This window comes from Eupeodes corollae, chromosome 1 (assembly GCF_945859685.1).
Source record: "Eupeodes corollae chromosome 1, idEupCoro1.1, whole genome shotgun sequence".
In the NCBI taxonomy this organism is placed as follows: Eukaryota; Metazoa; Arthropoda; class Insecta; order Diptera; family Syrphidae; genus Eupeodes; species Eupeodes corollae.
In genome coordinates this window covers 29,866,177-29,890,922 of record NC_079147.1, presented here as the reverse complement: position 1 = coordinate 29,890,922, position 24,746 = coordinate 29,866,177, and the positions used below count along the sequence as shown (strand labels likewise).

The 24,746-nt window shown below is 33.9% G+C and overlaps 1 protein-coding gene across 2 annotated transcripts in view; it reads left to right on the top strand.

Annotated features, from left to right (window-relative positions):
- The first annotated feature begins 5,679 nt into the window (after positions 1-5,679).
- The window catches only part of LOC129939442 (uncharacterized), a 557,049-nt gene continuing 537,982 nt past the window's right edge, over positions 5,680-24,746 (top strand). For both annotated transcript variants that reach the window (XM_056047457.1, XM_056047456.1), the window contains exon 1: positions 5,680-7,117. In XM_056047457.1, coding sequence (XP_055903432.1) covers positions 7,079-7,117 — 39 coding nt within the window. In that variant the 5' untranslated portion in view covers positions 5,680-7,078. The remainder of the gene's footprint in view (positions 7,118-24,746) is intronic.

Genomic DNA, 24,746 nt, shown 5'->3' with positions numbered 1-24,746 from the left:
ATTGTTTCATGAATTAACGTAAGGATTGCTACGAACTTAATCGAATATCAAAAATGAAGTATTACCTTCGACTATTTTTTGATCTTTTAGAAATTTAGTTAATAGCGCTCACACGGTTTAAACAATCAACTTCATGACGAAAAAAAATGGAAGAAAGTCTGTTGAGTTCTGCAGTTCAGACAAGTTGTAGCTCGGATTATGGTAAGTGACTTTACAGTCAGACAACGAGGTATTCCGACTTCAGAAATAAGTTTGGTACAAAAATCTGTAAAACGACAGTTACCCTGGCATCCATTGGATAAATCAATTGAGAGAAAACGGTGCGTATACTGTACACAGAATAAAATAGAAAATCGTACAAACAATACTTTGTCGTATGTAAAGTTGATCTTTGCTTCACCAATGCAAGAAATAGTTTTTTGGAGTATCACGAATAAAAAAAAAACTATTTTCATGTCGTCCAAGGAGAACTAGGGCCTAGTGACTTACAACTCGAGCAATGTTGTCAGGGATGGAGGGGACCTAAAATTTAAAGCCGAATCCGAACGCCAAATTTGAGAAAGCATTTTTCATGACAAGAAATACTCTTGGAGAAGTTGTCAATTCCTCGCAAGAGGCAGTACCCGTGACAAAAACTTTAGATGGCATAGGCAGGGATCAAACCCAAGATATCTGGCATGACAGTCCAACGCACTAACCATCATGTCACAGGTATTACTAGCTTTTGATAAGTTTAACTACAATTTATACTAATTTATTATGAATTTTAAAATAACCCCAATAAATAATTATTCTTATTATATTGTTAGTTATTCTAATGATCTAAGCGGCCTTTGAATCATTTAGGACCTTAAGGCTCAATAGTCAGAATCCAAGATCACGAAAGCTTAAAATTTAAAATGACCACCAACGATTATTTTGAGGTAATTTTGGACCATTTTTAACACAAATTGGGGGGGTATCTCAGCCATAATTGTTTTTTAAGTGCTCTAGAGTTAAAGTTTTTTCTGCATTAACGCCGTTTTTCGTGTAGCCCCACAAAAAAAGTCCAGCGGTGTCAAATCACATGATCTTGGTGGCCAGTTGGTCTTGAATCCGAGGAGCGAAGATGAAGCAAAATTACAAAACAAAGAGGGCCTCAACCAACATGCGTGTCCAGCCAGCTCGGTCCCTAGCTAGCTGTCTCCAGTTTTGCACGCCAAGTTGGTTGAGGTCCTCTCCCACCTGGGTGCGCCACCTCAGGATTGGATTCGAAGACCTTCCGGGCTGGAGCGTTGATGTCCACCCGTCTACATGACCTAGCCATCTAAGTCGTATGCTTTAATTCTGCTAACTAGGTCAGTGTTTCTGTACAGCCCGTACAGTTCGTCGTTATATCTTCTCCTCCATTCTCCATCTATGCGTATGGGACCAAAAATCACCCGACAAATTTTTCTCTCGGAGCATCCTAAGACGTTCTCATCTTTCTTTGACAGGGTCAAAGCCTCAGCACCATAAATGAGAACCGGGATGATGAGTATCTTAAAGATGGTGATTTTAGATGCTCGATAGAGGACTTTACTTCTCAATTGCCTTCTAAGTTCAAAGAAGCAGCGATTTAAAAAGGTTATTCTTCGTTTGATTTCAGCGCTGGTGTCGTTGTCTGAGTAAATAGCGGTGCCTAGGTAGACAAAGTCCTTAACTACCTCAAAGTTATAGCTGTCCATGGTGACGTTTTGTCCAAGACGTCGTTGTTCAGTGTCCTTTTTTGATGACAGCATATATTTGTCTTGCCCTCATTGACCACTAAACCCATCTTCTTCGGGTCCGTCGCAATGCTCAAAAACGCTCCACTGACATCACGCTTTGATCTTCCAATTATGTCAATATCATCTGCGTATCCGAGTAATTGGATGGACCTTTGGAAGATTGTGCCTCTAGTGTTGACGGTAGAGTTTTGCACAATTCTTTCCAGAACGATGTTGAGGAAGTCGCATGACCTTCCTTGACATCAAATGCATCGGTAAGATCTTTTCCGACCTTGATAGAGCAGCGTGCATTCTCCATCGTCATTCTGCACAAACGGATAAGTTTGTCAGGGATGCCAAAACTAGACATTGCTCTGTATAGATGTTGGGTATAGATCTGAAGCTCCTGGGTTTTTTCCAAGATCTGCCGTAGTGTGAATATTTGGTTGATAGTAGACTTTCCTGGTCTGAAGCCACACTTGTAAGGACCAATCAGGTTGTTGACGAATGGCTTCAGACGTTCACATAATACGGCAGAGAGGATCTTATACGCAATGTTAAGGAGACTGATGCTTCTGTAGTTGGCGCAATTTCAAGAAACTCCTTTCTTATGTATCGGGAATACTATCCTGAGATACCACTCATAGGGCAAGCTTTCTTCCGCCCAAATTTTGCAGATGAGTTGGTGCATGCTCCCTACCAAGTCATCGCCTGCTGCTTTGAATAGTTCGGCGGTGATGCCGTCAGCTCCAGCAGTTTTGTTTGACTTAAGTTAAGATATAGCTATCCTCACTTCGTCAAGGTCGGGTAGGCGGAATTGTTGATCTGCGTCGCCGAGGTTGAGTGGTTCTATCTCCCTTACAGCGGAATTCGGTTCGTCATCAAATCAAATCAAATGGGGTGGCGCAACAGTCCGTTGTGAACCAGGGCCTAGTGACTTACAACTCTCAACCATTCCTGTGTGCGAGTAATGTTGTCAGGAATGGAAGGGACCTACAATTTAAGGCCGAATCCGAACGGCTAGTTTGAGAAAGCACTTTTTCATGACAAGAATTACTCTTGAAGGATTTGTCAATTCCTCGCAAGAGGCAGTACCCGCGAAATTATTTTTTTTTTTAAATTAAGCTGGCACAGGCAGGGATTGAACCCAAGACCCCTTGCATGACAGTCCAACGCACTAACCATCATGCCACGGGTACTACTCGGTTCGTCATCGCCGTTATATAATTTGGAGAAGTGATCTTTCCATATTCTCAGCATCGACTGTGGTTCTACTACGATGTTCCCCTGATCGTCTTTACAGGCTTCGGTTCGTGGCTGGTACCCTTGGGAGGTTTTTTTTACCTTTTGGTAAAATTTACGAACCTCATTTTTGTTGTGACATCCCTCTATCTCCTCGATCGCTCGCTTCTCAGGCTCTTTTTTTTTCATCTAAGAAGCCGGTGTTCCTCTCTCCTCTTCTGCTCGTAGAGCTCGCGAGCAGCTCTAGTCCTTCTGTGCAGCGGCGTTTTGTATGCCTCTTGTTTCGCTGCGTGCGCTTGCCGGCATTCGTCGACAAACCAGGGGTTTCGCTGTGGTGGCCGTGTGAAATCCAGCACTTAAGAGGCGGCATCTCTGATGGCTGCAAGGCAATGTTGCCACTGGTTTTCAATGCTTAATGCAGGCAGCATAGGACTTCTTAAGAGGTTATTAGAGACTCGATCGGAAAAGGACATGGCAGTCTCTTGCGATTGTAGCTGTCTAACGTCGAATCCTCTCACAGTACTTCCTTGTTTTGGCTTGGATCGGGATATCTGTAGCCGTACCTTGGCTACAACGAGGTAATGGTCCAAGTCAATGTTGGCCTCTCGGAATGTTCGGATATCCTGGATACTGGAGAAGTGTCGTGCGTCGATCGCAATGTGGTCAATCTGATTGACAGTGGATTGATCAGGAGATTTCCATGTCCCCTTGTGGATAATAAGATGCGTGAATTGCGTACTAGCTACCAGAACGTCTTCTGCATCGAAATCGACCAGCCTGAATCCGTTGTCGGAGGTGGTGTCGTGCAGGCTATATCTCCCGATTATGCCACCAAAGATGTTTTCTCTTCCTAGCTTGGCATTAAAATCTCCTAAGACAATTTTAATGTCATAGACAGGCCACTGCCCATATGTCTTGTCCAAGAGCTCGAAGAATATGTCTTTAGTGTCTTCATCTTTCTAATCTGTTGGGGCATGCGCGCATGTTAGGCTTATGTTGGCGAATTTAGCCTTGATGCCGATTGTCGTGATGCGCTCGCTCACACTGTTCAAACTCAAGACATTTTGACTGAGTCTAGTTCCAACAACAAATCCACACCCAAATAGAAGCTGTCTTTGTTCCCGGTAGCAGTCGCCGTAGTAGATATCGCAGTCTTTTAGTTTGCGTTTGCCCGGTCCATCCCATCGCAATACTTGGATGGCGGTAATATCTGCCTTGCAGCAGTTTAGCGCTTCCGCTAATTGTTCGGCTGCACGTGGTCTGTTAAGGGACCTAACATTCCACGTACATATCCAAAGTTCGTTGTCCTTATTTCGTTTGCGTGGGTTGTCAACAGTGAATCCGTCCGTATCCGAGGCTTGTTGGTGCTTCGCAACTATGAAAGCTTTTACGTGGCCAGGAAGTCACCCCGACGCACAACCTCCAACCTGGAGGGCCAGATCCTAAGTGTAACTCCAAGGATGGGCTCCGAATAAGTCGAAGAAGCCCTATAAGGTGTTCACTAAGTAGTTCAACCTTACTGGAACTGTAGACGCCACCGTTGATTCTCGGGAATTCCTCCGCTGCCGTCTGGATAAGGAGAGGTGCCTTAGTGGAAACACCTATCCCCCCCTCTCTCGTTTGCTGCCCCCAAACAACTTTCCACTGGGGTTGGAACCCAGTCTCCAGTTGAGGTACTGGGCACCCGATGTTCACCGCGGGGAGGTGAGAGTAGGAGTTGATAGACAGAGGTGGGTTTTGAGAAAGACCTGTGGATGCTTGTGTCCTCTTGAATGCACATGTCTACCATTTGAACATCTTTTTTTCAAACTGCTATGTTAAAAAAACCACCCACGCAATTTTCTCGAGAACCCTTTCTGCATCTTTCTGCCTTTTTATCTGTATTACAAAATTTATTTGAAATCGATATCTCTTCTGGTTCTTGAGCTATAGACGACGAAAAAAAACGTCGTACGAACGTACATATGTACACACGCACGCACAGACATCTTTCTAAAAATCTTTTATTTCGACTCTAGGGATCTTGAACCGTCGAGAAACGTCAAAATTTTCAATTTGACAAATCGGACCCATTACAATAACTTCCTATGGGAAGTTAAAAATATCAAAGTTTAATTAGTTTACTTTCAGCATCATGGTAGGTACCTTCTTGCTACAACTACTTTAAAGAACCTCATTTAAGAACATAATAATCAATGGCCTTTTCTGTACAATTGGCCAAAATGATATATTTTGTTTAAAGGTTATAATTATAATAATATCTTTATTTTACCATTAATCTACACTTCCATCCATACTTTTCGGCTCTGCATTTGCACTGACTCTTCCTCTCACGAAATAAAACAATAAAATCCACTTCTGCTGTTGTTCTATCGCCATGAGTTTATAAACACTCAAATACATCATAAAATGCTTCTTCAACTCAATTTTATCATCTAAACATGTTGACGCAACAGTTTCTTATCAACAAAACTCAACGCTTGCGCATAAACCCTAAACAAAATCAAACAACAAAACAAACACAAATCCCTATACCGCTAGATGGCGCTCGCTACGTTAGAGATATACAACAACTGGAAAATCAATATCACGAACAGCCAAACTGTCCACATCATTTCCTCTCGCTTCAACCTAACAAACAATCGCGCATCTGCCTCGTTCATTCCACCACGCACAAGGTGTTTCCCACGGCAGCGACAGTTTGCTCGCTCCAGACCAGACGTTCTCCTGCATTCGCCGCGTGTGGACATTGTTAACGGTAGAGCGCTTCGTAGATCGTTTTTCGCAAAAATATAAAACAAAAAAGTTCTAAAGTGAAAAATACCTAACCTAACCTCTAAAACATAATCTAAAAAGAAAAACAACTAAAATTCATGCAAACATTTTTCCTTCGCTCTCTCTCTCTCATTCGCTCTGCGAATTTGTTTAAACAAATAAAATAAAATTCACTATTTTCATTCCAATCAGAGTTCTTTACACCGAGAAAACCTAATTTATTGTGTGAAACTTGCAATCAAAGTGGAAATTGGAAAATCGAAAGAAAACCAAAACCAAAACCCAAAAAAAAAGAAGTTCCAAGTCCAAGTGTCAAGTCAACGAAAATACAAATGAGATAAATTTTACTTTTTTGTGGGAAAAGTCAATTATTCGATTTTCTCTCGTGCATTTTTATTTATTTACACGCAACGCGATGGAGTAGAAATTACAATCAGAAAACAAGAAAAAAAAAAAACAACAAATAGACGAGAAGACCGTGAAGACCGAAAAGACGAGACGAACCCCCGCCAGGATCGAACTTATCCGCGATTGACCTTTACCTTGTTGGTTTATTATTCTGTGGATTTTGGTGTTTTTGATTTAATTAAATTCATTTTCTTCGACAGATAAGAAAATCACAAAATACCTACCGACCTAGGAAAAGTTGTGAGAAAAGAAGAAAATTCATTTCACATTTCACATCGGTGCGCGATTTTCGAGTAGAATTTTCTTCGTCCTTCAGCCAGCTCCAGCTTTCTGCTTTAGCCTCTGCTGCTGCTGCTGCTACTCTCTCGGTTGTGCGAAAATTCGGGTGGAGTTTTCTTGAGTACGTTTTTCAATTTTTTTTTTTTCATTTTCGGTGATATTTTCGTCGTCGTTTTGTGTTTTTCCATTCAAAAGAAAAGGGTTGATAGTAAAATAATTAAATTTTCTTTCTGTGAAAAAAAGTAAAAAAAAAGAAATTTTTATATATTTACGGTGATTATTTTGACAGAAGATGTTTTTGTGGATTGAAAAGCCGCATCTTTGAGTTGAATTTTCATTTGAGTCGGTTTTTATTTTGTGTGTTTTCTCTTGTTATTTGTTATCTTCCCCACCACACCACCAAAAACAACAATCAGTGCTGTCAAAATTGTTGTTGAATTATTTGTGATTTTATTTATTTATAAAAATATTTTGTGTGTGTAAAATTGATTAAAACGTTCCTAAGTACAAAGTGGAAGTGGGTATTCTCCTTGTGTCAGCCGAAGCTAGAAGCTGCAAGAGAAATCTAATCAAAAATTAAAAGAAATATATAAAACTTGTTATTTTCGGGACATAAATTCAAGGAATTGCACAGGAAAAATGGGATAATGGCGGCTAAATTGGATACAATGGGAGTAGAATTTGAGGTAAGTAGGTTCCAATACCGAGGTGCTTCTATTTGTTATTTTCTTCTTCGTTTTTTATTTTGGAAGCAATTTTGTGTTGAATTTTAGATTCCAATTCGAATTTCGAATTTTTATTGATATTTCAAAGAAAAACACTTCATAGGAGTTGGTGTAGTGGGTTGGGTTTTTTTGGGAGATTTGACGGAAACGAATGAGGTAAAGGACCAAATAATTTAGAATTAGGGAACATGGGTAGGTTTCTTAGGTTGAAAATGATTTAAATAAGTGGGAAGCATTTTAGAATATTAGTTGTTCATCAATCATTGATAGGTCGATACTTCACCTTATACAGGGTGCGGCAAAAGTTTCTTTATGACATATTTTTAGGAATGATATAATTTATTTGTTTTGCATGATTGGAGTAATTAAAGAAATGTGTTTAATTGGTTTACTTTCAGATATCAAAAAGTTTAAAATCAAGTAAAGTACATTTCAAGAACTCAAGATTCAAGAAAATGAAATGATTGTGTTCAATATTCCTTCTCCGTATCTACTTGGGTATCTTTAGATAAAAAGCATTTCAGAAATCAGTCCAATAAAGACGTTTTGTTACAAGAATGTTGTTTTCTGAGTTTTATTTGCATTTATTTCTAAGAAAAAAAGAGATTTTTGTATTCTCAGAAATATGTAATATAAAATTCTTGATTTGAATGTCAAAAACTCTTAGAATACCTAGAAGTTTTTTAATTTGATTTCTCAAGAAGTTGTTCTCTATTGCATAATTCAAAAATAGAGGAAGAAAGGTGAGAATGAATATTGAGTTCTGTTTATATTTTCTCTGTCAATCCGATTGATACAATTCTAAGAATTTTTAGAACTGTAAGTTAGGCATTATTTCAAATTAGAATTAAATTTTACAGTCCACAGAAAGTCCATGATCTTATTCAGATTACCATCTTAATTAATGATGAAGCAAAAACATATTTGTCTAAGAAATAGGCTTTAAGCATAAGTTCGATTACTTGTTTTAGCACAAGCTCTTAGTTTTTATAAATAAACTTGAAGGACATCATTTTAATAATTTGATTACTTCCGATAGTCGAACAGTTCTTGAAAAAAAAAAGATTAAGCTGTGTGGTTTCCCAGATTTTCAACCTATGCCTGTAAATGCGAAAATCTAAATGTGTTATTACCTTTAGCCTTTAAAAATGTTGAGTAAGTAAAAAGAATGTCAATATTTTTAAGAATGGTTCTTTATGTTGAGATCTTAAAAAGTTGGAATTGTTGTGGAAAACTGTGTATATTGGGAAAGTTGAGGCTAAGACATATTTTTGAAAGTATATTTAATAATTTAAATCAATTACTTTAAAAAAAAAAGAAATATTTTTGTTTGGTAATGTTCGATCAAATGAAACTAAATTTGTAGGTACGAGTTTCCTCTTAAAGATCGAATAAATGCAACTTCGTCAAAACCAAGTTATCTCCCGGTTATGCTAAAAATACCTAACGAAATTCAATTATATTTAGGTTTTTCTTAAAATAAAGATAACAAAAACTTTTGGAACAGTTTTTAAACACATTTTACATTGCTGCTCAATTTAAGGAAGTTTTGTATTTTTGGTATCTATTGTCGAACGGTTTAATATAAATGTTTGTTTAATCGTTTCTTTCCTTTAACTTAAAAACAAAAATATCATAGGTGAAACTTCTCTAGAAAATGTATTCGTGAGAACCATTTGAACTTTCAAGCAGTCTACACTTCATAACAGAGTTAATGTAACACTCAATGGAAAACACTCAAAGAACCAAAAGTCGCTAATTGGCTCATATAAGAGCTTCTGAATGTAGTTTAAACAATAGTTAAGGATGCAAATAGAAAAACACCATTAAAATTTTTTGAATCGCCATCAAGATGTTAGCTTAAGCACGTCAAAACGGTTATGTTAGGACAGAGCAACTAAAATGAAAAAAAAAAATGAATAGCTATGTGTGTTCGTGATTTAAAACAATTATGAATAGAAATTAAATATAGACGTATTTTTCAAAAGCAGGCTCAAATATTAAATAGGGATGAGACTTAATTTATTTCGGCCCCCAAAAACATGCTAAATTATCATCTTGAAACCTCATCTTTCTGTCTTCAATACCAATGGAGTAACGTTACTCCATTAAAAATACTTTTATTTATGTTCTTGCTTTTAAAGTTCATTTAAAATTTTGGTTAAACTTTTAATAAAATTGAAGAAAAAACTATGCGTTTTGTCGTTTTTTTTTTAAAGTCTGTGCCCGAAAACTTTTACTTGAAATTAGGAAACTTTATAATCGGCTTCAGGAAGCAAGTGTTTGATTAACAGGGAAATAAAGAAAACCCATTTAAGTTTCAGCGAACTTTACATTACTAATCTATGTTTTACGGTTTTCTCACAGTTGGCGAGATAGAGAAAATGACCCATGAATTGGGAATTTCAGAATTTAACGTAATAAAAGAGGCTCCATCCCGTCTGTCGATTTGTCTTGCTTAAAAGTTTGTATATATGTAGGTACTCGTTTCAATTTTTGCCAAATTTGCGTACTATTTTTTGCAGATTTTATTATTATAAGATAAAATTAGTTTTCAGCCAATATTTCAAATTTTTGAAAAGATATTTGAGTGGACAATCAATTTTTACCAACTTTTATAAATTTTGTTTTAGGTTTTTATTTTTTTTTAAAAACTGTCAATTCGATTTTTTTCAAACTTTAACTGAATGTTGAAAACAATATTTTTTGAAAGATAAAAGTAAGTTAAGGCCAATATCTCAATTTTTTAAAAAGATATTTGAGTCGAAAATCAATTTTTGCCAACTTTTATTCATTTTTGTTTAGGTTTTAATTTTTTGTAAAAAAAAAACTGTCAATTCGATTTTTCTCAACATTTTTCAGAATGTTGAAAACAATATTTCTTCTAAGATAAAATAAGTTTGAATTCTAAATTTTAAGTTTTTTAAAAGATATTTGAATCGATATTCAATTTTTACCAACTTTGAGTAATGTTTTTTTAGATTTTTATTTTTTATAAAATAAACTGTCAATTCGATTTTTCTCAACATTTTTTCAGAATGTTGAAAACAATATTTCTTATAAGTAAAAATTAGTTAGAAGCTGTTATCTCAAATTTTTGACAAGATATTTGAGCTGAAAATCAATTTTTGCCAACTTTGATTCATTTTTGTTTAGGTTTTAATTTTTTGTAAAAAAAACCGTCAGTTCGATTTTTCTCAACATTTTTCAGAATGTTGAAAACAATATTTCTTATGAGATAAAATAAGTTTGACTAAATTTTAAGTTTTTGAAAAGATATTTGAATCGATATTCACTTTTACCAAAATTTAGTAATGTTTTTTTTAGATTTCTATGTTTTATAAAAAAAAACTGTCAATTCGATTTTTGTCAAAATTTTATCATATGTCAAAAACATTATTCTTCGTTGCACAAAATTGTTTTGGAGATGAAATCAAATTTTAGTCGTAAAATTTTGGAGGTGACAACGTTATTTTTTTCAGTTTTTTTGATTTATAAAAAAAACCGTTGAATGGATTTTTTTTTCAAAAGATATACTTCTTTGATATCACGTCACAATTATATAAAAAAAACACCTACGCAATTTTCTTGAGAGCCCTTTCTGCATCTTTCTGCTGTAGAACAAAATTTATTTGAAGTCGATATCTCTTCTGGTTCTTGAGCTATGGACGACGAAAAAAACGTCACGAACTTCCTATGGAAAGTTAATGATACCCAATTTCAGACATTTCAACTGATGCCAGATTGTATGATTTTTCGTCTAATATAAGTTTGGACCATTTTTTAAAGCACTTAATAAAAGTTGTGATAAAACTACTTTCTAAAATGGTTACACTGATTGACAAAATTAGGGTTTTTGTCAGTCCTAAATTTGAATCCCGCCTTAAAATGTTTCTTCTTTTTCAAAACACACCCCTTTAAAATGAAATAAAACAGCCAAGAACAATTTTTTCAAGGCTAAGTTACAACTCCAAATACCAATAAATTGTATGATAATTTTGGAAATGCAAATCTTTCTCTTCTGGATAGAATTTAAATCATTTCAGTATCTTACGTAGTTTCCGAAAATTATCATAACCGCCCATGTTACAAATTTCGATCGAAAGTGAATTGAAATCACTTCCAAATTTCAGGTGAAATGAAATTGCACGTTCTTCAATTCGATTGATTTCGAAATATTCGAAGTTGCTTCGAACTGTGAAAGATCATCCATTTTTATTTTGTTTCTGAAGCAAAATTTTTGCTGTTGCAATATTATTGGTAATTTTAAGTGAAAGAAGACAGCAGAATTCAAGTGAAAAAATGAGAGGACGAATTTTGCGAGACAAATCTAATATATTGGATTTACTTAACACAATGTAAGTGTGTAAAAATTATGTAGAATTCTTGATTTCCACTTTTAAGCTTTCATTGTAATTTTAGATTAAGCAAAAACGCTTTTTTATATATTCTAAGGGAAATTGAACCTTTTATAATACCTTCATCGATTTCTTCAATTCAAAAAATTGCTGCAACCCTCCGACTCCTAGCAGAAGGAAGATATCAAATTCACAGAAATGAAAAAACTCGATTTGAATGCGTTCAAAAAATGGAACAAACCGAAGAACATCCATTTGCATGTTCGAAAATCCAATTCACAATAACGAATTGTGGAACATCCAAATTCACTTTCGCAAAGTGTATTCAAAATAACTTAAATGCAGAACATGGGCATAGATATGCGTTTTTATTTATTTCTATACGAAGTTTTAAGAAAACCTTAAATTTGATACTTTCATAGTTTTGAAAAATACTTTTTTGCCTTATATTTAGTGATATTTAAAATCAAAACTTTAACAATTCGATCAAGTTTTAAAAATCCGTTTTCAACAGTGTTTTTATATATTTTGTTGTTTAGACAACACTTTCGTTACCAGAACAAAACTGTTTTCCTTTGAAACTCCTTTTAGCATAAATGGTTTAGCGTTTTTTTTAGATTATTTTGAAGATTTGTTTGAATATTATATGAAATAATACAAATTTTTTTACGAAGAAAGTGATCATTGAAAAAAGCTTTACACACGTTTTTTTTTTTAAATTTAAAATGTTGTATTTTAAAAACCTGACTTGATACATTAATTTGAATAAAGGCCACCAAAACTTACTAGAAAAGTGCAATTTGGTTGTCAAGTTCAAAACATTGTCGAGCAGTGTTATTTTCTAATCCACATTTTATCTATACTTAAAATTATGGATTATGGTCAGTAATTCATCTTTAGTCAGCACTTTTATGAATTTCTTCGTAAACGAAAACTTTTACAAATCCAGCAAAAAAGCTATTATCGAATAAGTTCGTAGTGGAATATCTCATTCAACTTTGAATTTGGAATGGATTTCATGATACAGTTTTCAGGATTCTTTGAACTTCAATGGAATTAGTGATCGGGTTCTGAACAATGAACTTCTGCTTTCTAAACTTAAAAAAATAGACAGGGGCCAGTTATTGCTTTATTGCTATCATTGGTTTTCGTCATCGGAATTTGGGTTATAGCATTCATTTCCTGATTAGAACTAAGCATTTGAGATTAAAGTTCATCATTGAAAGTAAAACTAACATATGAAAATACAAAAAAAACAGAAACATTTTCAGTGAAAGCACTTTGTTTCGAAAAGTTCAATGATAGCTACAACTGGCACCTAAATCACTCAAAGAATTTAACTCGAAAAAAAGTTTAACTGCACGATTCATTGATTAAATTCATTTTCTTGAACTGAATTCATTTCCCTGAACACCAGATTCTATTTAGTCAAAAAATGAACCGAATCTTTCCACTGATTTCAATAAGGACATTCTTTTTCAATGATAGAAAATTTCAATGATCGCTATAAATGACCTGTATAAAAACCTCAATGATTCGTTGTACTGATGAAATACTGTTCAAAAATATGGTATTGAAACTCCTTTTTCAAAAACAGAAACGACTTTTTGACGAAATATCACTAAAAATTTCAGTTTTATTTGATTGCAATATCCCGAACACTCCTTTCTCCCTATTCTTGCTTATTTTCACCCCATTACTTAAGTGCTCCTCCCTACAAATTCTATAGTTACGTAACGTAGGTACCTAGTATACAATTCTATCTTTAGTATTCGCACCACCACCGCATCAAATACATATCTCAAAAGCAAAATGGGTTTGTCATTTTGCGAATTCAGAGCCCAAGATAAATCATTAATGTCAAATTCTCTTAAATGGCAATGAGAATATTTAATGCATTTAAAGTGATTGATGTGGTGAATTGTGTATTAAGGTAATGGATTTATATAGTTAATTCTATAAAGCGTGGGTGGCTTGGTTATATTCCTACCTACTAAGTAGGTAAAGATAAAAGTAAATAGCAGATAAAGGTACATATCTTAAATTTAAATTTAAAGATTTTAAATTTGAGATTGACACATTTTGGAAGTGAAATACACTGATAAGTTGTCAAAATGGAACACAATGTAACAAAGTTTAGATTCGAGGGTGGTTTTGAACTATTATTGAAAGGAACAGATCTATTTCCCTTGCTTTAAATTTCTGTCAGAATTTTATGTCAAATGTCTGTCAATTTTCTATCTTTATATGGATTCGACAAGATTTTGAACTAAACTTTACCAAAAAGTATACAATCAAAATATAGAAAAGGGTAAGAGTTGTTAAAAGTAATGAAGTTTCTTACACCTACTCATGAGGAAGTCGATATTTAGGAAGGGCATTTAATTGTATTTAAAAATTTCCTAATTAGCCTTGAATCAAGAGCTACTCTGTGTAGTTTTAGGCCTAGGTAGGTACTCATTTAAAGGTTGAAATGTTTTGACTCATTGGTTATAAAAACCATTATTCGATTCTAATCATTAGTCATCATCATCAACACAAAACCAAATGAATTTCCAGTGCATTAACGAAGTCATTTCTACCTGAAAGAACAAAGGTGTGAACGAAAAAAAAAACACAATACAGGAAAAATAAAAAAAAAAACATAAAATTGGATTTAATTTGACACATTGTCAAGCAAAACGTCAACGTTGCGTAAAAAAATCGTGTTGCAATCATTTGAAAAAAGATTAAGAAACATCATGATTTAAAAATGATTAATTTCTTAATGTTGTGTTATTGTTAAATTACATTTAGTAGTAATTTTGGTCAGATTCTCTTCTTTTGTTTGTTTAAGACTCTTCAGGCTTCCCACTGTTTGAATTTATGTACATTTGTTTTCTTACCCAAGTTTAGGTTGTTTTTTGTTTTATTCAAAAGTATATTTAATTATTTTGGTTATGCTTTTGGCATTTTATTTTTGAATACAAATAAAAGAAACCAACAATAAGTTGTCATGTGAAGTATATACTCAAATAATTATGATTGATGAGGTGGTTATTTGGAGTTTAAGCTCATTTAGGTTATAAGCTGAAATGAAACTAAATATTTTAATTATTATTTTCAACTTAAGACTTTTTGTGACGATTGACTATGAAGTAAAAGTTATTTTTAAATCTACAATTAGATACATGTCGACTTTTTAAGCATGATCTTTCCAAGTTAATTAGGTTTAAAGTGAGACCAGATATTCCAAGTTTTGACTAATAAATGTTGTTTCACAGGAAATTTTCCAAATCTTACAATCGAGTGAACATTCAAATTTCTTGTGACATTATTACCAGAAACGTTGGTGTCGGTAATTCGCAGAATATGACAAAGTTAAGAGATGATTGGAAGTTATGTCATTAACTAGGAAGAACAATATCAGCCTAAAGGCTAACATGGTTTCGGTTTGAACACTATATACTTTACCTGAGTTTTTGTGTCTTGAATCAATTTTGGAGTATTGGCACACCCATGTTTCCAGTGACTGAAAGAAAATGAGTTTAAAAGTATTAAACAATACAAAATCTCGGTAGAAAATTGTAAACGAGGAATAACACGGTCTTCAATTGTGCTCATTTAACGTACACTTCGAGGTGAAAATAGGCTTCACCACTGAGAATAATTATTTTCCATGAAATTTCATATCATTTTTAAGCATTTCAAGAGCTCAAGCTGTTCTTGCTTTTATGTTAACTGATCCTTAAAAGTTTTAGTACTCAAGTCTTTTTTCAAAATACGGTGTAATTTTGTTTTTTAAATGTCTAATTTCAAAGATAGACTAGGAATCGATAAACTATGCGTTTCGAAAATCTTGTTGGAGCTGTTCTTGAGCAGTGCTGGGAAATAAGCCTTATTTAGTAAGAACTAAAGCTACTCTAGTAAAGTGGCTTTAGTTTCCATTGTAAGTTAAATCTCAAAACATGAAGAGGTAACACATTTCTTATTTAACAAGTTGTTTAAAACTATAATTAGTCTTGAAACGTCATTATTCGCGAAAAGAAACAAGACTAAAACTTGGTAACAATTAGTTTTGGAAAAATATGTGGAAACATTTTCAAGATATTGGCTTCAAACTAATTTCATCTTGGACAAAATATTGTTTTTAACATTCAGAAGAGGAGAATTTTAATAAAAATTCAACAGTCAGTTTTTTTTCATAAAAATTATAACCTAGAAAAACTCCACAAAATTGGTAAAAATTGATATTCGATTTTTCATATCTCGTGATGAATGCTTCAAAATTATTTCATTCTGTGCTAAATTTTGTTTTTAACGTAAGATAATATTCTTAGAAGAATCCAATTCGTATTTGTTTATAAAGAGTGATTTTTTAAAAGCTATAAAAAATACAATTCAAAAATGCATGAAATCTTTATTTGAATCGATAGTACGGTCCATATAATTAAATGTTTGAAGATTATGTCATGCAAACGTTGACCCTGACTGCGCCATAAATTGTTCATCCTCTTTGTCCAATTTTTGCATACTCTTCCAACATGTCGGCCGGTATCTCACGAATAAATGCTTCAATGTTGTCTTCCAATGCGTCAATTGAAGCGGGCTTGTCTGTATATACGTGAGCTCTAACATAGCCCAACAAAAAATAGTGACCGGTCTCGAACGTGAAATAAAATGTTCACCGAACTCTCCTCCCAATAAGTCCCTTGTTGCGCGTGCTGTGTTTCATGTGCACGGTCTTTGTTGAAAACACATGTCATGCAAGTCAAGCTCTTGCATTTTGGGCAACAAAAATTTGGAGCAGTAGCGCTCACTATTCACAGTTAAGTTACGATCCGCCTTATCTTTGAAGAAGTACGGTCTTATGATCCCACAGCCCATAAACCGCATCAAACTGTGAATGTTTTGGATGCATTGGTAGCTTTAGCAGTGCTTCTGGCGCTGATATTCACTCCAATATCGACAATTCTGCTTATTTACGTACCCATTGAGACAAAAAGAGCGTCAACGCTGAACACAACTTTTCGGTAAAAAAGTGTATCTTCGGTAACTTTCCAAGAGCCCATTCACCAAAAACTTTACATTGCAGGTGATCGTTCGGCTTCAATTTTTGCACCAGCTGTATTTTGAAAGGCATCACACCTAAATCCTTCCGAAAAATTGTCCACGTTGTTGAGTAACAGAGGCCTAATTGCTGCGAATGGCGACGAATCGATAATTGATGGTCATCATAAACACTGGCCGATATAGCAGCGATTTTTTTTTCAGTTTGCACTCTACGTAAGTGTGTTGGTGGTTTAATGTCCAACAATGCAAATTTGGTGCGAAATTTGGTCGATTAAACTGACCATAAAATGGAAGAAGCGATGAACATTATTAACAGAGCACGCATTTTGATAATAAAATTCAATAATTTACAAGCGTTGTTCGTTTGTAAGACGATTCATGGTTAAATTATAGACCAAACTGAAGTTGTTTAACAGTGAAACAAGACACGAAACATGCGTCAGTTTTTTAAACCAGTGTTCCCAAAAAGATAATAGCTTTACCTTAAAAACAAATACAAACTTTTAAAACATTTTACTAAAATTAGCTAAAATTGGGTTTCGACTAAAAATCTCGTTAACAAAAACAGACTTTGAAATCAATCTTATTTTATCATGCGTAAAGTATTGTTGCTAACATTTAGTTAGCTGTTTAAAAAAAATATCAATTGACAAAATTTTTTTGCAAGGTAAGAAAAGCTATAAAAACAACAAAAATCTGATGGTTTTTGGAAGGGAAATATATTGTCTTCAAATTTTGTATCTCAGCCAAAATATTTGTATGTACATATTTATATAAAGTTTAAGACAAATTGACAAATGGGCACGAATAGAAAGAACATTAAAAACTGTATTTCGAAATCAACTTGTGCTTTTCAAGTTCCTGATTCTACTTCTTTCTAAAAGTGTGAATTGAGAAGGAACTTAATAGGAATAACATTCCTACAACACACGAAAACTAAGACCACTTTTCTAAAATGGATTTAGGTCCCTCATAGTGGATTTAGTTCCCTTTCCAGCTCCTTTTTAAGCAACCTATGTACATGACTTCGATTCTTCAAATTACTATATTGCTCAATTTTGGCCACCTATTTCAGTACGATGACGACCCTAAAGTTCTTAAGTTTTGTAAACTAAGACTGCGAAAGGTCTTACCGTTTTTGTAGTGAATTTTAACAATTTAAATACGCTGTGAAACGTGTATGATTGCATTTTTAGTAGTTGCGTAGTTTCACTTGTCAAATGTCAAACGATAGCAGCTTCAAAAGTGGTAACTGCCCAAATAGCTTTATAAGTCCCCTGTTAATAGGGAAAAATTTCTTCATTGTCATCCATTTGACAACTTTAAGTCCTTGCAACAAAATCTGACGATTGAAAGATATTTAGGTATTGTCAGCTCCTTGGCAGCTAAGCAACTACAGTATTGTAACTTCTGACAATTGTTCCTGTATTTAGTTCAGTTGACTCTACCAATAATTGAATATCAATGTTAACCTTTTTCAGAGGACTATTTGTCATACAATAATTGCTTGTGATCAAACTATGTTCAAATAATTAAGTTTCGTATCAGAAGCTCTTATTCGAATCCTAGTATTACCTATTCCTAAAAAGATTTGACTTCGATTCGCCTTGGTTACGTGTTTACATTGATCTTTGTGATATTTGAATCTTGTCAATACTTAATCGAAGAATATTCAACCGTGTCGAGAAATAATATCATACTAAATTTTTCTTTTCTCCTCTCAGAAGTTTACAGATGCAAATAAGTAAAAGAAAACCTCTCTTCTTCCCGACTGAATAAATACAAAATGTTAAAAAATCAGAAGGAACACCAAACAAAAACCCAATCGACAACTTAATGCCACAAGAATACAAATAAATAAAATAAAACAAAGAAAATAAAAGAACTAAATATCTGTTGAATATCCAGTTTTGTAGATACTTTATTTTTTTTATTTTGCCCCCCTATAATGTTTGAGCATTATTCGTATACATACCAACCTTATTTATGTTGTGTAACGAACCGCTCCTTCAAGAGGTAACCTAAGGTTACTAGAGCACACCAGCTAGTAGTCATCAGCCTCTCCATTCTCAAGTCGAAATGCATCTTGTTCAAAGGTATGCCTAACCTATGTAGTATATTATTTTCATGTTATGTCCCTTGCCCTGGGCACTTAATGACGGCTGTTCGACTAACCGTTACCAAAAAGAAAAAATGGACGAACAACCTTACAAAAAAAGAATAGAAATAATGTTGTCGAAAGGAACAAAATACAAAAAAAAATGTATATCTGACTTAAAGATTATGATCTCCTTCTTAAGATTGCTTCTTTGGATATACCTTCAACGAGATGTATCGTTAAAGTTATACGAGTTATCAACATACATATATGCAACTTAGGTACATATATATGAAGATAGACAGTCCTTCCTTTAATTTGGTTCCTGCAAAGGTTGTTTTATTCTTTGGCTTCGGTGTCAAATGAGTCGATCGTATAAGACAAAGTGAAGAAAACTGATGAAATGGAGTATCTTTTTGTATTTTGTTTATTTATAGATACAAAACAATTTGCCTGATGTTACCATCTGGGTTCATTTGCACGCTTTGGTTTATTAAATTGTGACTTCTGTCATTTCACACTTATCTTATGGTGTTGAGATTATGACATTTTATAATAACTTGTCTTTCAGTGGAATATATAAGTATAAGTATGTGCTTGGCATGTTTTAAGGAACGTAATTCATTAGTTCTTATTAGGAAATATTATTTCATCATCTTCTGGTCTTCGTTTTGACGACAAATTTATTTTTATTTCGGAAGACAAAAGGATCTTATTTCCTTACCATATGGTAGAATTATAGATACATTAAGGGTTATTTTAAGATATTTCATTTTAAATTGATATTAAGGAAAAACAAATGCAAATTGTATAATCTTTTTTGTTAATAAAAGGGAAGGGGACTAGTAACTTTAAGAAAAAGAGTACATACATTCTCAAAATAAGCATTTGTTATACCAAAATCGCGTATAAATCTTTAAACACACAGAACTTATCAAAAGAAGGGAAAACATGGAAAAAGTTACAGATTATTTGCTTAGAAACATACAAATTTTACTCGACTTGATTTTGAATATTTTGAAATTTTTTAATTGAATATTTTCATTGATATCATTTTTGTTTGGTGAGTTGAAGCCCAAAGTCGTGAAGTTTATTTTTTAACCAATCACGTGTCAAAAGTATTTCAACTATTTTGAATTTTTTAAAAACGAAGTTAACATTTATGTAGCTTTTTTTTATAAATAAGTTGTGGATAATTATTTAGGGTCGATGATATCAACTAATACCTAAAAATATATACATTTTTTTTAATCTTTACATACGGAAACAAATTTTGGTTCATGAAATTTCTTTTGACAGAAATTCACAGTTCAAACAAAAGACAGAAATCATTATGCTATGCGTGACTATCAAATAAAATACTTCCAAATACTCATCATTCATGCCATCACGCTCTTTTCAGAATTTGTAGCTTTAAGATGGTATATGACTAGTTTAATTAACAATTAATAAATAGAGTTTACTTTATAGAATTTTTTTTTTAATAAAGCCTTTTAAAGTTGGTGATGATGATATGATTGATCTATCAGTTCGCCAAAGTCTTGGCTGTCACTTTAGATGTTGACCGATTCGTTAAGACAGTGCCCAAGAAAATATATGAAAGACCTAAGTTGGCCTTTTTTCAATTAAAAACGTTTAGGGCGACATCAAATATATAAGTTTATCAAAAATCTAAAACTATGCAACTTCTGCAGATATAAGTAAATCCATCTGAGAATTCAAATTTAACTCTTAAAAATCCTGAATGTATTCAATTGTTTTGAATTTCTGAGATTTTGAGGCTGTTCAATGAAATTGTTTAGCTTTTGCATAAAACTATCTTGATGATACCCAAAATACAAAAGAACTTCGAGAAAAACAAACCATTAAAACGAACAAGTTAGCAGTTTAATACCCATAGTCGAAAAAGGAATTGTTTATACTGTTGGTGCATTAACCCTAGTTTAAAGAAATCGGTGACACCATCGATAGCAATTCGGAAATTAAGAAATAAGATTTGGAGATATCAGATGATATAATTTCATCTTCATTTATGAGCTAAGCACTGCGTAGAGCTTAAGTTTATTGAAAACCTGGTCATCTTGTTTGGCTGTCCTTATTCTGAACTTAGAAAAAAAAACTGAATTAAAAAAGCAGAAAGTAAAATTGAATAAATACTCGTAAATAAGTTGGCGCAACAGTTCGAAGGGAACTAGAGTCTAGTGACTTACAATTCTTAACCACTCCTGTGTGGGATTCATTTCAGGGTGGAGACCTTTTGTTGATTTTGACTTAATTTATAATATTTTTAGCTAGCTATTAACTTTTTTGACCTTATATCAAACAATTAAGCAAACTTTTACACTTTGTTTTTGAGAATATCAGTGACTTTGATTTAAATCGGGGTTTCCTTCTTCGTTATAGAATTCGATATACTATTAAAATTCTATAAACGAAATTTAAAATGTTCAATCGTTTGAGCGCTTTATGTAGTAACAACAACTCATCCATACTTATGACGATAAAATCTATGTCACATAAGCAACACACAAAATTTCGCTATGGTATCCCCGCTATCAAGAAGATGCAGATGTTTTCTTCAACGTTGGCAATCCCTGCGTAAGCTTTTCATCTATTGTACTCCTTAGATCTCGTTTCGAGTAGATGGAAAACGCAATTTGTCCCTAAATACCGAATCTTTTTCCACCTCGAATTATTGGCCGATCGCATACGTCCCTTCTTCCCAAGGTCATGGAAACGCTGATTAACTATCAGCTCAAGAAATATTACACCAAATGCTTTTTAGATACCTTCGTAACTTCTTTCGTATCCATTGGTGATCTAATGGTTTATCTCGAAAAGTGGAACAAGTCTCTCCATCGGTAATCTAATGGTTTATCTCGAAAAGTGGAACAAGTCTTTCCATCGTTTTGGAGAAAGTAAGATTATTGCACTTGATATTTCAAAAGCATTTGATTAGAGTTTGGCATCTGGCTCCCCTATCTAAAATGTTGGATTAGAAATTACTTTTCGGACTGTTCGAAACAAGTTATATTGAATAAGTTCAAGTTTGAACAAAACGAAATAAATGCTGGTGGACCCAAAGCCTCTGTTCTGTCTTCTACACACTTTGTTTTAATTTTTATTCTCCTCTTTGAAAGTTCTAATGCACTTACCTGCTTCACTGACGATTTTACCTTCAGCTTTTCACATTCGGTTTTTAGATTCATAATTTTTCAGATGTGGATCTTGAACGGGAATATATGATATGCTCATTAAATTCTGGCCTAGACTGCATTGTTAAGTGGGGAATCAACTGCTTACTGTCGTTAAGACATAATTTACCAACTTTTATATTAACAATGGGTGGCACTTGCATCAAGGAGACTGAAAACCTTGAATTTCTAGTTATGTGTTTCTCGATTCTCCAACCACCACTTGTGGAAGAGTGGCAAGATCGTTGGGTTTCATAACGCGATGTAATAAGTTTTTCTAAACTTTAAACTCTCTCGCTTTTTCTAATGCTCACGCTGTCGCTTAGCATAATAACAGGGTAACAAGAAAGCCACTTGTTTATCTTTGGCAAGAAATTATACTTAATCAAATCTTAGAACCCAATAGTCCGTCAGAATTTGAAATTGGAGTAAGTCACTCCGAGTTTACGCAGTTTTCCATTTCAGACAGTTAAGTATTCAAAGGCACAAATATTGCTTTTCAATTTAAGTAGATAAATCGGGTACACTCTTTTCAAAACTTTTTCAAATCAATCAGGTTCTGTACCAAGAACTTATAAACTCTTCCTTCCAAGGTCATGGAAACGCTGATTAATTATCAGCTAAAGAAATGTCTCCAAGATCGAAAGCTCTTTAATGACCGTCGGTACAGCTTTCGCAGCAATAGGGCCACTGGTGATCTCATGGTTCATCCCACCGAAAAATACATGTTTTTGGTATTCATGAATCCCTAATTCATTGGATTAGTAATTACCTTTTGGATCGTTCAATACAAGCAGTATTTAATGGGTTCAAGTCTGAAACCACAAAATAAAGTTGGTGTGCCCTAGGGCTCTGTTTTATCTCCAACACTCTTTCTCATTTTTATAAATGATCTCCTGTCTATAAAGTCGCCAAAAATGTAGATGTTTTGGAGTTTCTTAGGTGATGCAAGACGGTTTTCTCCCCCTCTGATCTGGAAGCTTGAGTATAACTCTCATCTCTAGGTTGTAGTACCCGTGGCATGATGATTAGTGCGTTGGACTGTCATGCCAGAGATCTTGGGTTCAATCCCTGCCTATGCTATCTTAAGTCTTTTCCCGGGTACTGCCTCTTGCGAGGAATTGACAAATTCTCCAAGAGTAACTCTTGTCATGGAAAAGAGGTTTCGCAAATTAGCCGTTCGGATTCGGCACATAAACTGTAGGTCCACTTTATTCCTGACAACATTACACAGGAATGGTTAAGAGTTGTAAGTCACTAGGCCCTTGTTCTCAAAGGACTGTTGCGCCACCCAATTTATTTATTATTTTCTAGGTTAGTGCTCCTGCAACTTACTTATGTCTCTTGGATAGTGTTGAACGTAGAGCATTTAAATTGATTGGTGATAATATCATAACTCCTTTTACTTCGTGGTAAGGTTTCTTGTGTAACCCTTTATGCTCTAGAAAAATAGCCAGATGCATTCCTCTCCTTAAACAGTTCAACCGTAATACTCCCGCTTTTAGGAATGCTCATCAGTATGTCCTCGAACTCAACTTCGTTCGTTTTGTCAAGTTCAGAGATTTGCTCTTAAGCCGTACTACGCGAATGTGGAATGCCTTTCCACACTCTCTGTGTTTCCTAATCATTGCAATATTCAAGGATTCAAAACCAATGTGCACCGACATCTCGTTTCAAACCCTCTCTTCTCTTCCTAGCGCTCACACTGTGCCTCTGCTTGTTATAAAAAAAAGTTATGAAGTTGCATTAAGTGCATTATTTCGCCCTAAATTTATTATAAGAACATTAAAAGTAAAATACACTACGATCATTCTCTTATCGATGAATTTTTTTTAGGAGTTAAAGTAAAGTAAGTAATATTTTCACACATTTTACTACTAACCGGAAAAAATAATTAACACCTCAGCAAGTTTTTTTATTTAACAGAATAAACTACGATTTTTAAAACAAATTTAAATGTTTGTTTTTCAATTAGTAAAAAAGCGAGATAAATTGATGAGACGTCAAAACTGGCGCCCAATTTGAGTCCAATCTCTAACACAATCATTTAAAAACCATTAAAATTATAATACCTCAAGCTTAGTCTTTTCTTTTCTTAAATTTATCTCACATTTAAATCAATTAACTTACTTCCAAAGACTTTAAGAAGCCAATCGTTTAAACCGTTTAGGTTTTATAAATAGTTATAGGTAACCTATTAATTGATGATATATATATTTTGATAAGAACTGCGTAATTTGAATATTCAAATTAAAACCACTTAGTTAGCCAATTTAACAAAAGCCATTTAATTTTGAACTTTACATAAAGGTATCTTAAGTTTGTCGATATTCCTATACTATGTCATTAGTGAGTTAATTCAAGTTCCTTCATCATTAGACCTTTCATATCGTTTATGCAAAGGTCTCTTACTGCGTCGTATTTGTTGTCATAGAATCATCGAATTGAAAATGCATTGATTCAAACGCAAACTTCAATCGATTCCACTTACTTATTATGAAGGAAATTAATTTAAACAATTCTAATTGATTAAAATTCTAAATTCATCGTTCAAATTAAATATCTATCTATCTATAGGAGGTATGTATTGTAGGTACCTACTGATGGCTCATCATTGAGAGTGCACTTAAAGATTAACCTGTTCTTGCTGCCCCCCTTATCATCTTCTTCATCATCATCGTTATTATGAGAGTGCGTGTGTTTAAAATCATATTAAAAGTACGATGACGCCGACGCTGCTGCCATCCATTGGCCGCATTCACAAGTGTAGGCATAATATAAATATCCTATTGCTGGTCACGATTTGATTACAACATCAGCGGTGCTAAGCTCTGCTGTGTTGTGCTGTGTGACTGCCACTGCCAAGTGCCACCAAGCACCAAGCAGTC